Source organism: Centroberyx gerrardi, chromosome 13 (genome assembly GCF_048128805.1).
Source record: "Centroberyx gerrardi isolate f3 chromosome 13, fCenGer3.hap1.cur.20231027, whole genome shotgun sequence".
Lineage (NCBI taxonomy): Eukaryota > Metazoa > Chordata > Actinopteri > Beryciformes > Berycidae > Centroberyx > Centroberyx gerrardi.
In genome coordinates this window covers 21022735-21049107 of record NC_136009.1, presented here as the reverse complement: position 1 = coordinate 21049107, position 26373 = coordinate 21022735, and the positions used below count along the sequence as shown (strand labels likewise).

General features: G+C 37.9%; 1 protein-coding gene across 1 annotated transcript; it reads left to right on the top strand.

The window, feature by feature from the left end:
- On the top strand, nt 1-26373 carry LOC139926504 (macrophage mannose receptor 1-like). Its single transcript, XM_078287879.1, has 31 exons — nt 1-128; nt 563-919; nt 1888-2055; nt 2344-2499; nt 3076-3186; nt 5140-5277; nt 5394-5570; nt 6095-6249; nt 6726-6839; nt 9036-9151; nt 9305-9453; nt 9539-9735; nt 11460-11569; nt 12479-12551; nt 12727-12880; nt 13850-13888; nt 14276-14439; nt 14578-14639; nt 16474-16574; nt 16711-16853; nt 17196-17301; nt 17942-18066; nt 18209-18253; nt 21529-21625; nt 22571-22803; nt 23305-23470; nt 23860-24024; nt 24118-24234; nt 24842-25000; nt 25203-25232; nt 25401-26373. Exons 1-31 carry the CDS (start codon nt 26-28, stop codon nt 25625-25627), a joined length of 4257 nt encoding a protein of 1418 aa, XP_078144005.1. The 5' UTR covers nt 1-25; the 3' UTR covers nt 25628-26373.

The window sequence follows — 26373 nt, the reverse complement described above, 5'->3', positions numbered from 1 at the left end:
GTCCTCTGCTAGCAATGCATCAACAATGTCTGCTGGTGTAAGACATTTCAGAAGAATGCTAACCATGAGGATAAGTGCTGCAGCTTTTGTGCTCCTCATCCAAACATCTCAGTGTTTGGCTTCAAATGGTACAGTATCAGAAGCTTTAATTCCAAGCTTTTTTGTGTGACTTGAAGAGTCTACTGTGCACAGTATATCTTACACTGTATGCAAAGGCCCTTTGTCCTTGTACCATGTGGGTCAATATGTACTGTGAACTCTGTATGTTGCCAATATGCCTTGGCACCAATGTTACCTAGATAAATTCCTGTAAATTTTTTGTTCTTAAAGATTGAAGTGATTCTGATTCAAATTTGTATTTTGACTTTGCTGAAGGATGGTAGTCAGGACTTTGTTTGCTTACTAAATTTCAGCTCAGTCTGGAAATTATCACTGTGAGGTGATATCCCATTAAACTACTATGTAGTACTATGTTAACTACTATGTTTTTTGGGGGGGAAGAGAAACAAGCTCTAGAAATGTGGGTCTTTATACTAATTCTTTGAAAAATCTTTCTCTGCAGATTCACCATTCTCACTCATTAACAAGGCCACTGGTTTTTGTTTGGTGAAAAAAGGAACCCGCTGCTATGATGTGCGCTGGACAACTGGTGACCGACTTTTCGATCCTTTGAGAAAAAAGTGCCTGGGAGTCCAGGGGAAAAGTGTGGGAAGTGAAATAAGCCTCTACGATTGTGACGAAAACAGCGACCTGCAAAAGTGGGAATGCAAGAATGAAACACTTCTTGCCCTCAAAGGCCAAGAGCTTTACATAGACTTCAAAGCAGAAGACTCAATAGTTCTCTCCAAAGAAGCAGGGCCAAACAGCCACATCACAATTTCAGGAACATCCAGTGGAGCTTGCACAAGAACATACAGAGGTACAGTTAGCCCCACAGACTAGAGGTGGCACTGGTGGAATATTGACTTATTTGTACATGTCGAGTCCCACCACGGTCTGCTGTTTTCCCGGTAGAAAAACTTGACACGGTGTCTTCCTCCATGGACATACAAAAGACCAAAATAATCACCCAAACACACAATTTTGTTTGCTCCAAAATTTCGGAGTCCAGATTGGGGGCAAAGAAAATGTATAAAGCAACTTTTTATTTTACATGTGATGAAATTTTCAAGGCATGTTAGAAGTGCAATACATACTGGCAGTATTTATTTATTTTTACAGATTCTCCATAAATTTTCTCTCTGCCATCTCAAGCAATGTGATTCAGTTACATTACATTAAAATATTACATATTCCCTTGATCTTGGGAAGTCATACCAAAAAACTAAAAATTTGAAAAGTTCTTCTTTTTCAGAATAAAAATTAAATCCCCCCTTAATGACAGGAAATGATGCATGTATTTCATATGATAACTAACCCTGCTGCTAACCACAATCTGGGAAATCACATTAATGAAAAAAACTTCTTGGAATCAATAATGCGGAGGTTGATTTTGTTGTGAGTGGAGCACTCCTTTAAACTTACTCAAGTGACATTGTTTGGTCAAGTCACTCCCACAGATGGGCTGGTAACTAACTGCTACTGGTTGCATTGGTATTTACGTAAGACCACGTATCTTCAGTTCAGATCTTCACCTGAATTATGAAAATTATGATTCAAAATGATATATCCTTCTTCACTAGAATTGTCTGTGTCTCTGGAAATCAGTGGTGTGGAAAAGATAAAACAAATGATTTGGAGGATTTAATTCCACTCTGAAATCAAAATTTAACAACACATATTTAGAAAGTAGACTCATATTCTTAAAAAAGGCTAATCAGTGCAGTTAAAGATGTTCTCTAACCAAGTATCTCTGTTTTTTGTCTGTTTGCTTTTATTCCCGTTCAGAACTTTACACCATTGCAGGAAATGCAGCTGGCCGGCGTTGTATGTTTCCCTTCCTGTACAAAGACCGGTGGTTTGCAGACTGCACCAAGTTTGAGTCACCGACGCATTCTTGGTGTGCAGTTGAAACAAAATATGATCATGAACTCTGGGGATTCTGCCCAACCTCTTGTAAGTATTGCCTCTGAAAATTATACCTATACTTTAATTATACAACAGTGGGTGGAATGCATATTTCTACTGCATACATTACTTTGTGTACATTATTTGGAAATAAGTAGGTGGGTATTGAAGACATTTATGAGCCATGAGCCAATATCAAGGGCTTTTTGTGTCTTCAGGCAGTTTAGTTTTTCAAAGCACAAAGCATTATTTTGATGCTGGACCTACTACCACCAGTTGAATTTTGAAATTATCAAACAATTAGCTTTTCCATGTTTCTGTATCTAACTTTCCCAGCCAAAGAACACTGGAAGAAAAACATTGCAACAGGAGCATATTACCAGATCAACACACAATCTGCTCTGAGTTGGCCTCAAGCTCAGACCAGCTGCAAACAGCAAGGTGCCTCCCTGCTCAGTATCACCGATCCCCATGAGCAGGCTTACATCACAGGTACAGCGCCCCCCTGTGGATATCTGCTTTAGTGATAAAGTAAGGGTCTATTGGTAAATACACCACACCGCATACTCTGATAAATGAACACCTTGTATTGATGAACTGAGACGTCATTTAAAGTGTTCATTTGTTATTGTGAAATTGTTCTGTGTCCATTTTGTAAAAAATAATCATTAACTTTAAGTTCATCGTTCAATATTTCTCAACATGATCCAGTCTGTAAAAGTCCAATTATTTTTTTATCAACATAGATTGTTTTTTAGGTTGTTTCTTAAGACATGCAATAATTTATTTTGATTTTGTGCTATTAATCATTTTCTAAGATTATCTGGCACTTATGTCCATTAGTGGATATCTCATTTGGAATGGAACTCTTCATTATAATTATACTGCATCATATTGATAAATTGAATGGATACTATTCCGTTATCACAATCATTAGACTGGCAATTATGCTTTGTGCTTTACTAACAACCATTTAAATGGTATGAGGGAAAGATTCATTACTTTGTCATTTTCCTTCATCATCTTTCAACCACACAAACACACACACACACACACACACACACACAGCGCTATTGGGTACAGAGCACTATCGACTCTGGATTGGGCTGGTCTTGGACCAGGAACATGGCTGGCAGTGGACTAATGGGAAGCCCTTCCGGTATCTGAGCTGGGACTCTGGTAAGTTTTCTCTCCAATACAACACTTCGTTGTTCTGTTGTGCTATGATGCATTTCACTGCTATGATGATGCCTGTACTAAGCTATGTCTCCGATTAAAACATGATGATCCAAACAACCTTGAGTCTCTAAACAATTGCCTCCACAATATCAAGTGCACAATGTATCAGAATTTTTTACAATTTAATGATAGCAAATCCACAATAATTGTATTTGATAATGTTTAACTGGTGCCAGATCATATCACACCAATTCTGGAATTACTACACTGGTTGCCAGTCAGTTTAGAATTGATTTCAAGATTTTGCTCATTACTTTTAAAGTTCAATAAGGCCCCCAGCGATATTGCAGACCTTTAAACCCCCTGTGAACTTGAGTGCAGCCTGAGATCCTCTGGCAGGGCACTCAAGACCAAAGCGGAGTCGTCATGTTGCCCCCCTGCTGTTTGAGGAAACTAGCCATCAAAATGAACTGGATGGTTTGCACATTTCATATTAAACATGAGGTACGATTACACCTCTGTTTCCTGTGAAATGTATCGTTATCTCAGTGTTTCAAATGATCTGGTGGCACTAAAATGCAATGCTATAATTCTCATTCTTGATTGCTCACCCTCATTTTAGAGATGTAATGCAATCATACAGTGCAGCAGCAAGGCTGTGGCTGTAGTTCTGTACAATACAGAGCTCGCTACGGGCCACTTGGTAGAAAAAAATCAATGTGGAAACCCGTGCTCTCGGTTTAACACACTGTAGCCTACTTTCGAATCTGTAGTAATCTGTTCCCTCAAATTTATGTCTTAGTGTCAATCTTTGGGCGGAAGTTTAAAATAAGAAAGATATAGATTTCATTATTCATATATTGTTCTGGATTACATTAATTTAATAAACTAATGTGTTTAACCTTAACTGCACCTTCACATGATCTACCTGGTCCAGCACTTGTAAAATTCAAGGGAACTAATTATTAATTTGACAGTAGGGATTACTAATTCGAGATTACAGATTGTTAAACTGTCCATACGGATTTCAAAACCGAAAGGTTTCCACATCGATTTTGTTTCTACGACATGGCCCCGGGCGGGCTCCACACTACACTTATGCCGTTGCAAAAAAATTATATTGTTCTCATTATTAGCTGATGTGCCTTAGTGTCGCAAAATGTCTGATATATGAAAGTTCAAGCTGTTTATAATTAATTATTAAAAATCCCCCTATAGGAAAATTAATAGTGATTTTTTTAGCCTTTGAACACAACCAGCAGATGGCATAAATTGACACTTCCGCTCCCTGTTTCTCAAATGTGTGCCAGCCGAATGCTCATATTTTCTACACCTTGTTTGCCAGTGTGTAAATGTTTGTATTCCACATGGTCTCATATGTACAAATTAAAGTGCAAAGTAATAAGGCCCCTAAACTGTGGAACATCCTGCCTGATGAAGTCAGGCTAGCTAAATCTATATCATCTTTAAAATTCTTCTTAAATTCTTTCTTCTTAATATTCAGTCATACAGACTACATTTTCTGTAATGATATATCCTTATCTGTTGTTTATTATTTTTTATTTATTTTTTATCTGTTTTTATGAACTTTGTAAACTCTGTGATTAGATAAGTGCTATATTTTTGTTTTTGTTGTTGTTATACACCAATAACTTATTTTTACTGTCATTCTCATTTGGGGGCACCAATAGCTCTGAGTTTAGAATATTGAGCTTGCAATCAAAAGGTTGCTGTTTGCCAGGTAAAATGTATTATATGAAACTTCATATTTAGTGATTATTTATTGATTGGCTTAATTTTGCAGTTAATTCTGAGTGAATTTGATGCCTCCGGGACATACAGTGTTTCATAACTGATGTGGAGCTGTTTACAAAGACATAATGTCAATGGGCTTCCCCTGGTTCTGGATCTTGGAAAGACAGAACCCTAAGTTCAGTTCTCATCTATTTTTAGGACATCCACTTCCTGATCCAGGACACAACTGTGCAATTGTTGATTCCAGTGTACAGTACTACTGGCAAAGTTCATCCTGCTCCAAGAAATTGGGGTACATCTGCTACATGGAAGGGGCCTTGCCGCCTCCTGTTCAAGGTACAGAAAAAGATCTATTCCTCCTTTTGTTTACTGTGTTATTGTACTGTTTATTGGTGTAACGCTTTCACGATAGTATCATTCAGTCCTTATTTCTCTGTTATTTTTATGATCAGTTGAGACAGGATTTTGTTCAAGCCCTTGGATCCCCTACAATGGCCACTGCTTCCATCTTCAGCGTGCTCAGAAAACATGGACTGATGCTCAGACTGAATGCCGTAAAGAAGGAGGAGACCTGGCGAGCATCCACAATGTGGAGGACCAAAGCTTTGTCATCTCTCAACTTGGATATGGTACATGAAGAAAACAGACACAAACAAAAGCATAACTCAACTCTTTTATAATAAACATAGATAACGCCCCCAAGCTTCATCCTGTCAGGAAGCTGGAGCAGTAATGTGTCCACTTGCATGCCACTAATTTACCATTGTTACGACTCATCATACACTGTCACATAAATCCATATGAGAGGGATGAATACCAGGTCAACCCCATTGATATTACTTGACTCCATTAGCACTGACTTTTACAACAGTTTATTAAGTTAAAGCACACAAGGTATTTTGGGGGCGCTCTTGGAGCAATGGCAAAGAGTGTGCAATCGACTAACTACACAGATTAGTCTTCTGTAGCCCTACATTTCGTACAACATCTCATGTTCAGTGTGCACGTACTTATGGCCTTTACCTGAGTAGGAGGGGAGCACCACACCCAAAGCCTTAAAAAACCATACTGAACATATTTGAAGAGTGTGCAAATGTCTGTTATCCCACTGGTTTACAGAACAAGGAGCATTTTCCTCTCTCCATGTCTGCAGCAACCAGTGATGAGCTGTGGATTGGACTGAATGACAGGAAGACAGAGGGGCTGTTTGACTGGGGTGACCACTCTACAGTCACCTTCACCAGCTGGGAGTTTGGGAACCCTAATGTCTCCACTGACCAAGGGGACTGTGTTCTCATCAGGGGAGAGGTAGGGAGCACCACATGGTACATATATATATATATGTATACACCTACATCTATAACTATACTAAACATTAATCTCAATTTTTTTTATACATAATGGGTATTTACCCATGAAACGGTTCAAAATACCAAAAGATATGTTATCCTCGGGGTCACCTCAGTAGCAAAGTTATAGCTTGACTTTCAACAACGCCACCAGGAAGTGTTTTCACATTGTCACCCATACCTGAACAAGGACTCAACTGATTGGCTGGAATAATAACCAGTACAGTATGTAAGTAGGAAAGTGATGGTGGTTTTCTTTCTTTTTTATTTGACTTCAAAAATGGTAATGGGTACATGGGCTTAATAGGTATGTACGTTAAAGGTGTATAGGTTTAAAATTGGTTTTGGACTTTAACATACATTGACTGTAGCACGTCCATCAAGTACATCCAATCTGTACATATACATGCATTTTATGATACTTTTCTCTCGCAGAATGGGAACTGGGCTGACCGTGTGTGTGAGGAGAAACATGGCTTCATCTGTATGAAGAGGAGTGCCTCCAAACCCTCTGGAGATGAACTGGAGCTGAATATAGGTTGCAAGCCTGTGAGTTAATTTATATTTCTGTGAAAATAATAGTAACATCTGCATCTGGTTTTTCATGGTGTATGCCTAAAGTTTAACCTTGAAATGCTATTAGAACAGTATTCCATTCAATCACAAAATCACTTAATTGTCTCTCGCATTTAAAGCAACACATTTACAGATGTTCCAAATGAGTTTCATTATAGTGCGCCCACAATTTGTAAAAAGTGGTGCCTGCTCTTGCAAAATTCACAACATTCTTCATTTTCACTAAAAAATCTAACTATGGTACTGTATTGACAGGAGGTAACTTAAAGGATAAGGCTGGTGTTTTTTAATGCATTGCTTACAGTCAACAAATCCTATGAAAATAACAAAATCAACAATTGCGTTTGCTCTACTCCCGTTACTTTCTGAATTCCCACGTATCGTTTTAAGCCGTCAACCTGGAAGTCATTGGCTCCAATTGTAAGCTAAAAACCTTGAAATACAGCTCACAAAGACAGTTTCAATTTTAAGAATCGCTAACTGTTACCATGAAAAGTCAGACTGTTGTAGTTATTACCAAATCAAATTCAAATGGGACCAAATTCTTCATTACGCTGGGGACTATTTTCGGTGCTACGGAACTACTTTCCTGAGATCGTGTTTACAGCCGGCTTATTAAGTTGTTTGAGGAAAAAGTTGGCTGGCCCGGTGCATCGCGATGATGAAATATGTTGCCCAGAGCAACGGCATGGCTCTGTGACGTGTTTTTAACCGTTTTTTTTAATACAATGGAGTTCTATGGCTGCATTGGCACTGGCTACACGGACGAGACTTGTTGGCAAAACAAAATCATTGCTGATTTTGTTATTTTCATAGGATTTGTTGATGGTAAGCAATGCATTAAAAAACACCAGCCTTATCCTTTAAATCTGTTGACAAAAAGATTACAATTTTAAATGGGGATTACAGCTACAATCCACTATTTTTGCTTGATTTGTGCTCATGTGCACTCGCTTGTGGCTATGCAAGAGAAATTACAAAAAATATATGCCCCAGAATGTAAACTTGTGTGTTTTTTTAGTCAAAGCTAACCTTGCTGGCTAGCTAGCATGCTGACACTAACTAGCATGGTAATGACATTAAAAGTTCACTCATTAGTGTAGCAAGACTGTGGCTAGCTCACTCACTGGAAAACCTCTTTGAGTTTTTAGTGCTCTCCATTTCACAAATGCTGAGCCAATATTGATGACAGTCTTGGGTTATACATCATTACCACTAAAGATATATTTGTAGATGTTCAGTTCCCAACTTCAACTTATTTGTCTCCAATCCATTCTCTGGCAAGATACATTTGTGGTATAGGGCAGTAAAAGTTTTACTTATTGCTACTTTAACAAGACTAGGCAAGCCTAGTTTAGCCAGACCGCAAATGCAGCCTTTGGGGATCATTGTCTGTCAGGAACTGAAACATTTGACCCATGACTTTCTGTCTAAATGGTACGGGACCTTCTTTTCATGTAGGTTCCAGAAGATACTTCCTCCCTATTGAAAGTCAGTGAGACGTAGTGCAACATTTTCAGGCTCTTGGGCAATGCCCTGTGCGGTAAAAAAGGTGCAGTGGCATAAAATATGGCATGGAAAATGGATTTGAGTGCTCTGAATCTACACATATAGTAGACTCAGTGCAATCCATTACATGTTCCCTGCCACAATCGATGCGACACTGCCTGTTTTCGGGCATAAGCCTTTGCCCCAGGCTAATTAGTAATATCGATACCCTACACAAACGGACTTGCGCGCATTTCAGCAATGGAGAGTCAGTCACTCTGCAGTATGGCAAAAACGGGGGCTCGAGCTGGTGTCAACAAACTTTAACGCACGCAAGTGTACTTGTGCATCGGCTGCCGCTATATAAACTATGAACATGAATGTTATCCATACTTTAATACATCCATGCATACAAACAAGGACACACCAAATGGTAAACTAAATGAAATGATGATAGCTTACCTCTTATCTGTAGTTATCTATTTCCAAATAAACAAACAGCAACTCAAGAGTAGATTAGTTAAATCAATAGCCTATACAAAGGGACTTAGGGGACTTGGGGACATAGAGCATTCTTGGTCAGCCCACTCGGGGAAAAAATGGATACTGTTTGATTTGATTAAAGATATTGAATAGTGAAAGCCAGTTGAACTTTTTTTCTTGTGTTTTCCTATACTCCAGGGTTGGAAAAAGCATGGCTCCTACTGCTACTTCATAGGGTCAGAGACAAAGACGTTTGATGAAGCTAAAGATGAATGCAAGAGCTCAGACTCTTACTTGGTTGATGTTTCAAATGGGTAAGAACATTTATTTTTACTCCAAACATTTTTGATCAATTGCTATACCTCAGGAGTTCAAGATTTTAATGGGATTTACAAAAAGTGGATTACAGCATTTTTACATACTTCAGTATGACCAGAAGTCCTATGAAGTTCTTTAAATATTTCCAGAGTGGATAATGCATTCCTTGTCAGCTTGGTGGGGATCAGACCAGAGAAGTACTTCTGGCTCGGACTCTCAAACCAGAAAAACATTGATGATTTTGTGTGGACCAACGCAAACTCAGTGAAATTTACTCATTGGAATGCTGAAATGCCAGGTATGGAGAAACTTGAAATTCCATTTATAAGATATTGTAGAAACGGGGTCTTGACATTTTCTAATTTTTCCCTCAACAATGCAAGGCAACCGACAGGGTTGTGTTGCCATGACAACTGGGATTTTTGCTGGACTCTGGGATGTGCTGCCCTGCACCAATAAGGAGAAATACATCTGCAAGCACCTGGCAGAGGGGGCAGTTTTAACCCCTGTCCCACCAACTCTCGCCCCTCCCAGGTGTGCCGACAACTGGAATCTTGTGGGAGTAAGAAACTGCTTTAAGGTACAGCCACAAGAATTAGAAAAGGTTGAATTCAGCTGAACTAAGGATGCAATTGAACACACGTTCCAATACCTCAACAAGTACTCGTTTTGTAGGCGTTATTTTATTTTTTTATTTTTTTAAGAACTCAGTCCTTCAGATCCAAGGAAGGAAGCACTGGACAGCACCACAGATGTCATGACAGGCTTACAAACTTAAGCACTGGACAGCGACTCCAGAACAGATTCAGAGTCCCTCCGTGATGCAGTGCAAGTCCTACCATCAAATAAATAGCATATTATGTTGAAAATATTGGCCATTAAATAAAAATCATAACCAATATCTTCATCTGTTTGCTTCTGATTCTATTGTATCAGGTCAAAGTGCCGCTGTATGCAACAATTTAAGTCACATAGCCTATAGGCTGGCTACCCAAAAAATAACATATTATTTTGAATCTATCAATCCATAAATAAAATGCATACCCAAAACATAAAGTGCAACAGCTGAACATTTAATTTTCATAAAGAACGTTATGGGCAAATAGCCTACAAGTAGGGGTGGACGATATGACGATATGACGATGTTAGATTGTAACTGGTGAAAATTTCTCCACAATCGGCCAATTCATTCATCAAAGTTGCGCTGACACCACTCACACACACTGACTGCTTCCAAAGTGCTTTCTCAACGTAACTGTCTTGCGTTGCGCAGGCTGAATCACACTATGTTTTACAAACACTGTTGGTGGCTGCTTGGACAAGCTAACTAATTGGCATAGACTAGAATTTGATGAATGGTTATAATTTACAGAATTGCAGTGCCAGGGCTATACAGTGCAACAATATTGTGCATTTTGCTATTAAAAAATAGTAGTCATAAAACATAAAACGTAGTCCAATTACACGCGTGCGAGAGGTTGCTTTGCCTGGTTGTTCTTATTGTCGTGAACATCAGTGAGAGTTCCTTGGGCGAGTCTCTCTGTTTTCCATTATCTACTTGTCATGGGGTGGGTTTGATTTTTTGTACATAAAATTACCTGAATGTGTCTCCGTTCTGCAACGTCCAGAGAAGCGGTAATCCGGTTTTGCATCAACCCCGATCAAACCAATCACATAGTCTGTTGACAAATTGTCTCCTCAATGAGGCACAATTCAAAATGTTGGCAAAAAAGGATTGGACTTCATAATATAGTGTTATAAAAAGAAGCAAGGGTTCCCCCTCACTTCTTTTTATAAGACAGAAATCCAGGTCAAAGTACCGCCATTTGATATTTTGTGTACCGCTGTCAGCCATGGCTTTTTTGATAGCTAGGCAAGCAAAACTGTCAAAGAGCAGTGAGGAGATAGGCCTATATCAGCCGGATCGCACTAGCTTAGAATTTAATATCTGCTGCAGCAAAACTTTGTAGGAACTACACCCATAACCTTATAACATGTCGGAAATTTGGGATTTTATGCCTACAAAATGATTTTCAATCAGAATGTTTTGGTAACAAGTACTGATTTACTTGAATACCCATTTGCACCCCTAAGCTGAACACAACTGAAATATACTGTATGTTACCCACCTACAAAAAATATGTCTACATGTTTCTGCTATTGGTCAAGCACAGCCAGATCATTCTCCTCTCTTCAAAAATTACTACTTTTGTAAACATAATCATATATATAATCATAATTATTATGAATGGGATAACAAGAACCAAGAACTTGCCATTTTTTGACCTCTTGTTTGTGTTCCAGTTCTTTAATGAACCACGTCTGAAGACCTGGTATGAGGCCAGGGACTACTGCAGGGCCATTGGAGGAGATCTGCTCAGCATCCACAGTACTGCTGAGCTAAGACTGGGACGGTATGATCTGTTTAAATACAAGTAGAAGGAAAAGGAAAGGAAAATGACTACTTTATTTTTGATTTTTGTGTTATCTACCTTTAAAAGATTAGCCTACACCATCTTTTTGACACTTTGGATCCATTGATCACCTTACCAAGTATCTGATGAGCGGATTGGCACCAAAATCATCGCTGTGTCTCTGCTAGATAGTTCTGTCCGGTGCGCATGCTAATGCTTCAGCATACAGCATGCTAAGTAATAGTTGGCAACTTATCCTAAAAGCGAAAGAATAAGAACTTGTTGCAGCTGTAGGGCTGAATTATTAGTTGATTCTATTGACATGTGTCTAAACCTGCCAGGCTTGTTTAGTGGTTAAATGGACATAAAATTTGAGATAAAGAATGCTGTTTCAATGGCTGAGCTCTCTTTTCACAAGGCTTGCAGCATAACTTGTTTTGTTTACGCAGAAAGTCAGTAAAATTTGAGTCTGTGTTTGCAGAAGTTATGAATCTACAGGCGGTAGAATAAAAAACAATACCAACTTTGGATTAATGAAAGGCTTATCTTCATACTTTGGATAATGCTAATAGCCTACAGTTGCTTAACATGGTGTTTGCTAAAGCATTACCTAGCTATCTACCAGAGGTGATTTTGCCGCCAATCCTCTCTGCTGCGTCCACGCAGCATGGCACACTGTATGGTTGTAGCTAAAGGGGATGGGTGGTTAGTGTCCAGCAGAGCATTGGGACAGTGCACCATCAGAGAGGTTACAAGCATGAACATAATTCCTGAGGCTTGAGTGGCATAGTGTACAAATACTTGTGCAAATATTCCAACTTGTATTTTAAATAACCACTAGTTCTCTGTTTAAGCATTTTAAATTAAGGTTGGATAATCATCTCATTTATCTGATTTTGCACACTGTAGCCATGGAACTGCCTGGATTGGCCTTAGTGCCCCTGACCCAAGCACCGGTTATGTATGGAGTGATGGATCCCCAGTGAGTTAGCTTTTTTTTTTTTTTTTTTTTTTAATGTACATCTAATTTTGAAATTTTTAAGATTCTGAATTTTGAAAAGTTTAATCATATAGGCTATTCTTAGATTGTTTATCAAAGTCTAATTATAAATAGACAATAAAGCCTTGAGTAATTGTGTTGTTGTTTGTGTTCACAGCTAAATTTCCAGCACTGGCAGACTGGAGAGCCAAACAATAAAAATAATGTGGAATCTTGTGCTGAATTCAAAACATATTACTGGCATCTTTCCGGTTCTTGGAATGATGTGCACTGTGAGAGTTACAATGGCTGGCTGTGTCAGATCCGTGCAGGTACAGTGGGTTGAATCCATGTCTTTTGTCTTCACATCATCATCATCACAGGTTCAAGAAATAGTGAAGGCATACTGCTAATGTCTATTTATTTTGTAACCTTTATTTATATAAGGAAAGTTGACTGAGCATCCATGCTCTTTTTCAACACTGCCTTACTTCACATTCATACAGCTACATACATTTCCACCTACAAACTGCCCGCTACAACCACAGTATTCTACTGTTGGCCACTGCGCTGCTCCATGGGAGCAATTTGGAATTAAATGCGTTGCACCTCAACACTGATTGTTGAGGGAGGGGAGAATGTTATTTGCTTTCCCCACCCAGATTTCCAGACAGTCTGGCGATTTGAACCAGCAACCAGGCCTGTTTCTCGAACCTCTTGGCTACCCATGCCTCAAATGATGTAATAATGTGACACTTTATTGATCTGGGGAGGGAAATCTCCTTTTCACTGTTGTCCACACATGGAGGTCTGACTGCAGAACACGATCCCTGGAGCTAGTATGGATTCAGTGTAAGGCGCAAACTTCAGTAGGGTGAATGCTTTCCAATAGGGCGTAGAACTTGGGTCTTTGTAGTTCGACTGCATTTTTCTTACTCACTACGCCACCCTAGTCTAATCTTTTCTAATCTTGTACTGTGGACTTGTGTAGAGCATGGCACTAGCACTGCACAAGGCGGAACATGGTATTAGCACATAAAAGCACCCAGAAAATAACTTATATATCACTGTTACCTAGCTTACATTAATTCCATACAATAGGTGTACTGTATATTTGAGATTAGCACAATATGTTTGTGGTGTTTCGGTTTTTCAAATACATATATTGGTCTCATTGCCCTGGTTTTTGACAACAGAAACCAATATTGACTCAGGAAGAAAGGCTCAGGCCAAGCTCACAGTATGGGTTGCTGCGCTTGTTTTCAACTGACTTCTGAGTGTCTTTTTCTCTACTGTTACAGGAGTGACTCCAAAGCCTCCTCCAAATGACACCGTCACTGGTGAGTTGCCATTCTATGGCCACAGTGATTACTTTTACTTTTCTGTCATTTAAATTAAGCTCTTAGCCAAAGCAACTTACAGTGAGTTCAGTTCAGCTAGTGGGGATTACACCTGTGAACTTTTGGTTAAACATCAACACTAAAAGATAATCTGATAATAATATAAAATTCTTAATTTTGAATATATGTCACCAGATTGTGACAAGGTGTAAGACAAAAATTATTACACAAAAATAATTTGTGTAAAAGAATGAACAAACATCACAAAAAAAGAATGCATGGGACACAATTTTTCTTTGTGTCCTACAAAAAAAACAAAAAACAATATATAATATATAATATAATATATACTGTAAATTTATATGCTAACCTCTAAAATCTTTGTAGAGCATAATGTCACTGCAGACGGCTGGCTTGAGTGGAGAGGAAATCAGTATTATATTAATGCGATTTCAATGGCCATGGAAGATGCTCGTCACTTCTGTCAACAGAGACATGGCGACTTGGTAGTTATCAACAGTGAAGCTGAAAACGTATTTTTATGGAAACAGGTAGGCAGTGACATTTAAGGTACATTACTTGCATTGCTGAATGGTCATGGCATTCACATTCAGCATATATAATAAGTACTGTAGGTCTCACAGTGTGTGTGTGTGTGTGTGTGTGTGTGTGTGTGTGTGTGTGTGTAGATATCCAGAAACTATGCGTTTTATTACATAGGTCTGACAGTGGATCTTGATGGAACATATGGGTGAGTATGAATTAAATGCAAATGTATGACAACTTGAAATGTACAGTGCCTTCTGAAAGACTTCAACCCCCTTGACCTTTTTCACATTTTGTGGTGTTACAGCTTTAATTCAAAATGGCTTACATTAGGATTTTTGTCAGACACACAAGCGTTTTTAACCACAATTTTTACCAAGTTCTTAAAAATGAAAAGCTGAAATGTTTTGAGTCCAAGTATTCAACCCCGTTGTAATGACACTCCAAATGGAGTCAAGGTGCATATTTCATATTCCATTGAATGTCCTTGAGATATCTCTACAATTTGATTAGAGTCCTCCTCTGGCAAATGCTGTTGATTTGACTTGATTTAGTATGAAACACATATCTCTATAAGGTCCCACAGATGACCATGCATGTCAGAGCAGAAACTCTACCATGAAGTCCAAGAAACTATCCGTAGAATTCAAAGACAGAATCGCTAGGAAGCATAGGCTAGATCTGATCAAACTTGTCTAGAGCTGGTTGTTTGGCCAAACTGAGCAACTGGACAAGAAGGAGATTGGTCAAGGAGATGACCAAGAGCCCAAGGACAACTCTGACAGAACTACAGAGTTCCTTGGCTGTGATGGGAAATTTTGCTGGAAGGACAACAGTCATTACAGCACATCACAAATCTTGGCTGTATGGCAGAGTGACCAGAAGGAAGCCACTCCTAGAAAAACAGCACCTGACAGCAGCCTGGAATTTACAAAAAGACATGTGAAAGACTCTGAGAGCATGAAGCAAAAGATTCTGTGGTCTGATGAAATGAAAAGTGAACTTTTGAGCCGTAATGCAAAGTGTTATGTCTGGTGGAAATTGGGCACAGCTCATCACCGATCTAACACCATCCCTACAGTGAAGTATGTCGGGGGCAACATCATACAGTTGGGGGGGCTTTTCAGCAGCAGGAACTGGGAGACTTGTAAGGATAGAGAGAACAATAAATGGAGCCAATTACAGGAAAATTCTTGAGGAGAACCTGTGAATGTGAGAAAATCCCAAAATTCAGATAAGCCAAGCTGATACGGACCTATCCAAGAAAACTTCTAGTTATAAACGCTGGCAAGGGTGCTTTAACAAATTACTGACTCATGGGGTTGAACACTTTTTTTAATAAGACATTTATGCCTTTCATTTTCACTACATTTGTACATTCCATTCTGAATTCAGCCTGCAAAATATGGAAAAAGTCAAGGGGGTTGAAGACACTGTAATGCAATCTATCTCTAATAAGGATCAACTTTTGTCAGGGAAACCAAAGTATCAGCATTTATTGGTTGTTATGGCAGAGTGAAGAAACTATTGAAACTCCCAAAACACAACTCTTATTTTTTAGTTACAACAATAATTGTGACCAAAAGCATTAATGACACATTAGTAATACTTTCTCTGAAAAAACAAGTTGATTTTTTTTAACTCTCTGAGTGCAGAATGTGGTTCATTATGCTGATTATACAGATAGCTATGAAAGCTACATCCTTTTTAGCTAAGGCGAGGGTGGTAATAATTGTATGTCAAATTTCAAATTATCTTAAAGTTTGTGAGTAACATTTAATTGGATGCAGCAACCAATCTTAATTTGAAAGTACTCAAACAAATCAATTTTCAACTCAAAACTTTAAACCTGAATGCTTGTTCAATTTAATAAGCTGTTTAAAGATTTTCAGTGTTTGTTCATGTGTAGGCTACATTTCCACAGTTTGTCTGAATGTTGCAACAATAATCAAAATAAACATGTCCATCATTAAGCATCCTTTGCAGAGGAAGATGTTTTTGTGACAAAACTTCAACTGATTTGCCTGTGTTGCACAAAGGTGGATGGATGACTCTCCAGTGGAGTTTGAGTGGTGGGACGAACATCAACCTGACTTCAAGAACAATGATGAGAATTGTGCCGTCATGACTTCCTCTATGGGTGAGCAAACTAAAGACTGATTCATCTTCACTGGCAAAAAGCAACAAAGCACTATCGTTGGATTTGATGTTACATTAAATACATGTACATTGTATTTGCTGAAATGTTGAACATAATATCTTCAATGTGTTCACAGGGTTCTGGCATGATTATAATTGTGGGTGGGAGCACCAGTCCATTTGTAAACGAGGTGGTTCACCGCCTGTCAACACCACTGCAGCCCCCACAGTGGCTCCTCAAGGTGGCTGCCCAGTCAACTGGTCAAAATTTGACTCAAAGGTCAGAGGTCACGGTTAACTTTTAAAGTAGTTGAGGATGGGAATACCATGAAAAGGATGGGAATGTCATGATGTTAAGACCATTGAACAGACTTAATCCTCAGTACTTGCAAAGACATGTGCCTTGGATTTTGACAACATTGCTTAAATAATGATGTCTAGTGCACAAAGCCTTATCTACCACTTTTTTAAAATGTCACATCTTTTGTCAGATTAATGAATCAATCTTTCAATCTTTTTTGTCATGTGAGATTTAGATATGGTAACTTTATAAGGACAATGTTTGGTTGGTTGTGTTTTGGTTGGTGTATTTTTCAGGAGTTGAAAATCATTTCTTGTCTAGTGTTACAGCATCATTAATAACCAGAAGGACACGTGGGATGGAGCAAGGACACAATGCAAAACAATGGGAGGAAATTTAGTCTCTATTCTCTCACGGCGTGTGCAAGGTTTGTTTTATTTGTTTTTGCCAATAAAACATTATGCACATTATATATACACCATGTAAATGTAATGTTATGAGTATCTTGCAAAATGATTGACATGCATTTAAATGAAACTGTTCCAAAATGGTTCTTAGATGGTACAATTTTGCTTGAAATGTTTTGCTTCTGAAGAGGTTTCTGTGAGGGTTCTTCTTCCAAAAGAAACCTTTTTCTCTGCTATTTTTTTGAAATGCACAAGGTCAATACTTTGCTGATAAATACATTATAACAGTGGTAGTGAAGTCCTTCCAGGACAAAGCTATGATCAATTAGAATCATTGACTTTGTTTGTTAAAATGGGTCACTGGATAATGGATGGCTATTGATTCTGAATTGTAAACCAATGTGCATTTGGGAAAGTGTTTTAAGTTTTTCTGTTGTGCAGTTAGTTTAAGATAGAATCATACATGGGAACCTCTGGAAAAGGGTTCCACATTGCACCTACGGTACAGGAACACACCAAAAACCCTTGAACGTGCTAAGCAATGCTTTGCTAAGCAACACAAAACAAAAAAGGCAAACAAGCAAAAAAAAAACAACCATTACACCCATGCACAAAAATGTCTGGTGAACCTTGAATCACTATTATATTTGACATTTTCAGTGTTTTTAATCATTCAAATGGCCGAGGCTTCTACAGACCTATGGATTGGTATGAATAGTTTACATGGTGATGGATTGTACTGGACTGACGGGCGACCAAAGCGATACACCAATTGGGGCTATGATGTAAGTAGACAATGTATATTAAATATTGTGATGAGAAAGTGAGTTGTATGCCGCACAATTGCTTATAATATATAGTCTTTGTAATTTTTTGTTTTAGCATATTGTTGATAAAAATTTCTATGACTCTGATTTTCCGTTGTAGAGACATGGCCGTCGTTACAGAATTTTTAATGAAGAATTGAATGAGGTAACGTGTTCAAACTTAATTTTAAAGTGGAATACCATTCCATTTAGTTATGGTCAAGACCTAGAACAAACAAACAGCATTTGTCAACATGAAGAAGTCTCTCCCCAAGCTATAAACCAGAGATGTGATGTTATACTGATGTCCCAGCCAACCAAATTACAGCACGATGTTATGAAAATGTAGCCAGACAACCAAAGATTTGGCATAGCGACGTAATCTCATGAATTACAGTACCATAAATTATAATATTGTAGGGTTTAACAGACCAGTGTAAACTGGGGAAAGAAGTAATGTTAACTTTAATCTTTTGCTAATAGTGGGGTAATACTGAAACTTCCCATAATACAATTACACGGTAACAACAGACCTGAAGTCATTCTTAAGTGGTACTTTGTATTGCTTGACGTAGGTTCATCAATAAGGGCTTTATTTTAAAAACTGTGACCAAAAGTGCTATTATTTTACGCTGACTGGCTTCACACTTGTAGAATTATCTCAACATAAAATCTAACCCTGACTAGCAGGTTCACTACTGTTACGTCCATATGCACATGTGCTAATAATAATCACAGTAATAACAATAATATTGTGTCAATTGTCCAGTTAAACATTTTGAATTGGGAGAAGAATGGAGATAATACAATTATGACCATAGAATGTAGCCACACTTTCATCATTGGATTGGACTGAATAGTATAATAGGTGATGAATTTTACTGGACTGAGCAGTGACCAAGGTGATACACCAATTGGGGCCATGCTGTAAGACAGAATCTATATTCAGTATTGTGATGAGAAATTGAGTTGTATGCTGCACTGTTGTTTATAATATCAAGTTTTTGTAATTTTTTATTTTAGTGCATTGTTGATAAAAAAAATATATCTGATTCTCCATTGTAGATGCTTCGCCGTTTTCCAAGATTGTTTGATCGAAGCTGGAATGAGGTAACAAGTTCAAACTTTATTGTAAAGTGGAATACCACTCCATTTAGTTATTGTCATGACCTAGAACAGACCAAACAGCATTTGTCAACATGAAGAACTCTCTCCCCAAACTATAAACCAGAGATGTGATGTCATCCTGATGTCCCAGCCAACCAAATTACAGCATGATGTTGTGAAAATGTAGCCAGACAACCAAAGATTCGTCATAGCAACGAATCTTTTTACCTCTGATTTAACCACTTCATGTCATGACAACTGGAAAAGTGAAGTTCCAGGATCCATGGCTTAGGTGTAACTTGGTAACACTGTCAATTGGTAGTCTCCACCATAGAGATATAACACAAAAAAATTACTGTTATATCTCTATGGTCTCCACATCATGGTAACATGAAATTGGATAAAATATATTAATTATTTAATTATTTATGTCTCATGAATTACAGTACCATAAACGATAATATAGGGTTTAACAGACCAGTGTCAACTGGGGAAAGAAGTCATGTTAACTTTCATCTTTTGCTAATAGTAGGCTAATACTGAATCTTGCAATAATAAGATTACATGGGTTAGGGTTAGATTACATGCTAACAGTAGACTTGAAGTCATTCTTAAGTACTTTGTAATAATGCTTGATGTATCAATAAGGGCTTTATTTTAAAAACTGTGACCAGAAGTGTTATTATTTTACTCTGACAGGCTTGACACTTGTACAGTTATCTCAACACAAAATCTAACCGTGTGTAGCAGGTTCACTACAATGCTAATAATAATCACAATAACAACAACAATATCATGTCAATTGTCCAATTAAACATTTTTTAATTGGGAGAAGAAATCTTATTTGGTATCTTCGTCTATGCTGGGCTAGTTAGTAAATCAATAATGTGGAAAGAAAGCTTTTTTAGTAATATACAAAATATTGTGCATCTTTGCAATCTCATTGGGTTTGTTGGAGTTAACTGAACAACTGTCACTTGTTGGTAATTTGATGAATTACTGGTAACATTGGGTAGCTATTTACTATCACAGCAGTCTGAAATGGGGAATGGACATAATAAAATTCCAACATTATGTCACACAAATACGTGAAATGAACACGATCTCTAAAACGACGATTTACATACTATGAACACGTATTATGGGAAAATAACGTTTCTCCACCTTGAACTGAATTACGTTCCCCCTCAACGAATTGAAATATATTCCTCCACCATTAATTGAATTATATCCCAAAGGTTGGTTAACGGTTAAGTTTAGCAAGTAAAACAACTTTGGTTAAGGTTAGGGTTAGGGTTATGGTTAAATTTAGGCAAGTAAAACAACTTGGTTAAGGTTTGGGTTAAGGTAATGGTTAAATTTAGGCAACTAAAACAACTTGGTTAAGGTTAGGGATATGGTTTGGTCATGGTTAAATAAGAAAAACGTTTGTTAAAAAATAAAATGTGACTTACGGTTGAAATGTCCTTTGAAAACGCTGGGAATCGAACGCCGGTCGCCAGCATCAAAGACAAATGTATACGCCCACCCACCACCCGACCCCCGTGCCCTTACTGGCCACCGTGCTACTTCAGTGTGACACTACTTCCTGTTTATAGTCGTGTGTCCTACGTATATGATATATAGATATATAGACATCATACATAAATTTAACACTTTACGTTCCACCAACACGTAATTTGCTGTTAACAAATCGTGTTCATTTCACGTTTTTCTGTGAGATCAGTCTGTACACTTCCTGCCATAGAATGTAGCCACAATGTCATCAGGTGGTAAATCATGAAATTACCAAAAACTCTGAATAGGTCGCTGCTATGTATAATGTGTTCACTGAGCATGCATTGCAGAGTTGCCCCATAGACAGTGAATGTATTGACCTTGCTCTGTACACTGCACACACTTTATATACAAATTATTGTTAATATTGTTTACACAAGTTTTACATCCAAATGAGTTTTATGTGATAGTAGCATTATCAGGCCCAAAGCAGAAAATGTATCATGATCCCTCCAAAATCACTTCTTCTTTTTCAACGGGAGAATGAATATTCATTAAAACAGAATAAACTGCCCTATGAGATGGTGTCACAGTTGCCATTTCTGTTTCCTGACACCTGTGGTGTCATATGAATGACATCACAGAGATTAAAGAGGGCAACGCACTCTTTTTCTGCTTTTCTTTTTTTTCTTAATTTTTTTCTACAGGAGAATGAATATTCATTAAAACACAATAAACTGTCCTATGAGAGATATGCTATATCCTTAACCAGAAAATGCACCACGACCTTGGATCTTGTCAGTTTGCTATTTCCCTAACTGTTCCCTTTCTATATAGTGTGTTTTGATGAGCAGCAGTCCTGCCCTTGGGATTGGGAAATGGATATCAAAGTCCTGCAATGACACCAATGGATATGTCTGTCTTCGAAATGTTGGTGAGCTCATCGTCTGCCCTTTTGTTTTAATATGTTTCCTCTGGTCTAGAACTGCTTGTAGTTGACAAGAAAAAAATAATATTCAAGTATTTCTTACATTAGGAATTTGCTGAAGTTTGGTTTATTAAGAACAATGGCAGCACAAAATCGACTAACACACAAGTCAGTGAGGTTCAGCACCAGCCAAGATGTACTGGAGCAGATTTATGTGAGTTTGGTGGAAAGCATCATCACATGCAATTCTTGCAAGGATGTCTAATCCCAAAAAAAGCAAAAAACAAACTGCCCAAGATTTTAGCCCTGTCAGTTGAAACTCCAAAACCAAACACACAGTGAGTTAGCCCCCATAGCTCCATTTCAGCCATCGCTTTACACCTCCAAAAAAATGAATAGAATTTCCATCACATATCTCAACTGCTCATCTAGTGTTTGTTGGCAAATGATTGCATTGCGGGTCCAAAAGTCCAATGTTTACCTCATTATCTTCTATAGTTTGATTGACATTGTGTGCATTTTTGGGAGCTGTAAAAAGATGGCCGTATTAACTTCAATACTTTGGAAGAAGACTGGGATAAAATTATATGGACTAGCTCTGTGTTTGGTTTTTCATACAAACTTCAATAGAGTTTTGCCTGAGTAGATAATGACTGAATTGTAACCTTATGACTTTCTGTGTGGCTGTTCTGTAATGTCCCCAATTTTATATTTTCCAATGTACTTTTTTTTTTTTTTTTTTTTTTTTTTAAATTGTAGCTGAGTTGAGGTTCAAACAATAAAAAAAATCATCTGCTAAACTATACCATAGGCCTATTCAAACAGCATCTTAAATACATTTGGTGAATCAATGATTGTGTCTGTAAACTGTTGTGATGCCACAGTGCTCCTGACATGAAGCTGAATGGAAAAACTAAAACCGCTTCCGATCTAATTTCTCACCCTCAACAGACCCAACTATCCCAGCCACAACAGAATCAACAACTCTGAACACCTATGTCAAGCTGGCTAATGACTCCATTAAGATTATGACTCAAAATATGACCTGGAATGAAGCCAAGAAGCATTGTGAAGCTGATGGTGCCAAACTGGCTAGCCTGCGAAATGAGTGGACACAGGCCTATGTTGAGCTGCAGGCCATGAATCTCCAGGCTCCTCTGTGGATTGGACTGAACAAAGCCGAGGTACAGGGCAGGAAGTATCTCACAATAGCACAGAAAACTAACCTCTATGAATGGTGATATTTCAGGGATGATGATTAATTTCAAAATAAAGTTGTTCAAGTAGTATTTTTATAATTGTAGAAATTAAGTCATGTTTTGAAATCATTCAAGAATAATTTATTGTTATTATTCATGGCTTTTATGAAGTTTAATTTGAAGTCTTTGGTTGAAGCATTTGTCCATGACTTATAGCATGAAATCCTCAAGTGGCAGTATTGATCTTATCTGGCCAATAAGCTCCATAAGAACCAACAACCAACAACCAATTACAAGACAAATCGTTCCACAAACATTTTATTGGGGTTGAAGAGTAACTGAATGCAAAACAGAAATACATCTGTTTTTTGTTTTTTTTTATCTGATTAATAAAAAAATGAAGAAATTGAAGCCAAGTAATCAAAAAGTTAATCAGGTAATTTGTATTCTGTAGTTGAATGTATTTTGATCCATCCTTGCTTTCAGACTGGTGGTTATTTCAGGTATATTGATGGATGGCACATGAGCCTTTTCAAATGGGACGCAGGTGAACCAAGTAGTGATCGACCTTGTGTGTATCTGGATGTGGATGGAAAATGGAAGACTGCTTTCTGCAATCGGACCATGAGCAGTGTTTGTATGAAGTCTACAGGTATGACAATTAGCAGGTTAATATAATTTCAAATAATTGAATAAATCAGTCATGTTAAATGCCAACAAATTTAAGTGATCATAAATGCCAAATCAAATAAAGACAATAGATGTCTTTATTTGATTGGCAATAATGTAACATTCAGAAGGTTTCTAAGTCATAGGCTAATTGTTCTTAAATACTTTGAAATATTTTGAATTATATGAATATATACTGTGTGTGTGTGTGTGTGTGTGTGTGTGTGTGTATTCTATGCCACATTCTATGCCTGATGTGGTAAAAACATGATGTGGCATGCAACTATAGAATCACAGTGTCAAATAGGTGTTCAGTTCACTGCACTGGATCTCACGTCAGCTCAGCTTACGTTGCCATTATTTTTCTCACAGATGTGCCGCCAACAGAGTCAACACAGTTCCCAGGAGTTTGCCCTGAAGAGGTGGATGTAGCGTATAGAGACCGTTCTGCCTGGCTACCATTTAAGGGTCATTGTTATGTCTTCATCCCAGAAGAAATTCAATGGGCAAATGCAGCTTCTAACTGTGTCAGACATGGTAAGGCTTTTCTGTGGATGGTCTAATATCAAAGTTTAAAGCAGTAAACTGTGTTTAGTTTTCATCGAGAACTGACTATTTTGTGCGGTGAAGGTGGGACCCTGGCCAGCATTGAAGATCCCTCTGAGCAAGACTTCATTAAAAGCAATGTGAAAATCTTTGAAGACAGCCAAAGCTCTTTCTGGATCGGCCTGTTTAAAACTCACAAAGGTACAGTTACACTCTCTGCTCTTTCATGAAAAGAAAAATTTGCCAACAGTAAATGAAAAAAAATTGACTTTTAAACTAGCATTGAAATGAACTGATTACACAAACGATGCTGCTGAATTCTTTATTTATTTATTTCTGCTGAATAAAGATGTGAGCTGGACAGACAAAGAAAAGCTGCACTTGGTGAACAACAAATGGAGAAAAATTATATCGAAATTTCATGTTATATTGGACAAAATGTAATAGTTTCTTTTCCCTTTATTGTTCAAAGTGTAGCTAATTTTTTGGTTTGTTTCACTTCTTTACTCAAGCACCTTGGGAGAACTAAAAGGCTGTGACAGATCTTGTTTCTTTCCACACTTTAATAAAAGTATGGGGGGAAGGGGTAATATTCAGAGAAAAAACTCAGAATGTCTGAGATTAAAGTCAGAAATTTATGAGAACTCGGAACTCAGAAAAGACATACATTATTAAATGAACAAAAATATATATATTTTCATGCAAAAAAGACAACAAATAGTGTACATTATAGCTACATAAGGATATTATGTTGTTGTTCTGTCAAATTATCAAAGAGAAAATGTAGAGACTTTCTATTTGTCCCCAGGGAAGTGGTTGTGGTTGGACAAAACAGTCATGGACTATACTAACTGGGGTCCAGATGAGCCTGATGACGACGGTTATGGAGAGATTCTGTCCTCGGATGGGACATGGAGGACAGGCCACGGTTGGCATAGCAGGGCGTACATCTGTAAAACACCCAAAGGTGAGACCATCAGACCACTGAAGACTGAATTTGTAATCTTTTCGTTATAACAGGAATTTATAACCGGTGTAATGTTGTAACAGGAACTCAATTAACGGTTGAGATTAATTGGTTGCGGAAAAATCATAGTAAATTGCCAATGGAATCAAACAATTATATTCCTTACAAGTTATCTAATCACATTTCCCTTCATTCCCAACAGTGTTACTACCAGAGCCATCACCAACAGGTGGTAAGTTACATCTCTTGTTCTCCTGTAGTCGTGTCATCAAAACCCATGTGGATTTAAAAATAAATAAATGAATAATTGGAGAGCCATTTCTCCACGAATTTGTTTTCATTTTGTGTTTCTAATTAAATTCCTATGACTAATCATAATCTACTTATTGAATCTGTGCAGCACATCTGATATTGGATCCCCGTCACCGTGTCCGCACAAGTTTGGCAGTTGTGCTGGTCATTACTGTCATTGCCATACTGGCAGTCATTGGATTCTTCCTGTACAAGAAGTCTGGTCGCCACTTACCCACCTTTGACAACCCTCTGTACTTCGACGGTGAGCGGCCCCAGCCTGACGTGGTGGACACCAGTAAACTGATCGAGAATGCAGAGTCTAGCAGAATCTAATGGGACATACACTGTATCGTTGGTGTTCTCTTATTTTTAAATGCAGTTACTTAACAATTTGTCATGAAGTGTGAGGGATTTCAAAGGAGTTGGCAATGTCTGGCCTCATGGAACAAAACAATGTAGGCTCTTGGGTGTCTAATTGGGAATGATCAGTATTTGAAATGAATTCATCTGTAATTGAATGTAGTAACACCCATGAAAAATAACCAGTAAAAATTAGCAGCACTTTACATGGTAAAGTGCTACTAGTCCCTGCTACAGTCCCTGCTCTTAGTGAAGGGAGGGGCTACTCATCATCAGACCTCTTTGGATCATCAGACAAGCAAGTAGCAAAAATCAGCATCAGCTGTGCCAATTTGTCACCAGGTGCTTTGGGATTCAACACATTAACACTGTTCCCCATGGTTAGAAAATGTCACTAGATTTGTCACTTTTGAGAAGTCGCCAGGGGAGTCTGAAAAGTTGTTATATCTAGCGACAAAGTTGCCAAGTTGGCAAAGGTTCCTCTTCTCATTACACTGCATAATGTAAAATGACAATAACAGGTTTATATGCATGAAAATAAAAAGTGCCCAAAGCAACATACCCACAGCAAAAGGCTGCAACGCAAGAATAAAATACATGGTTGCAAACCAGGGTATTAGTTTTTTTTGTTTGTTTGTTTGCTTGCTTTGTTGCATTGTCTTGGTTTTGTTGTCAATACGCTGTAAAGTGCTGTATAAATAAAGATTCTTATTCAAATA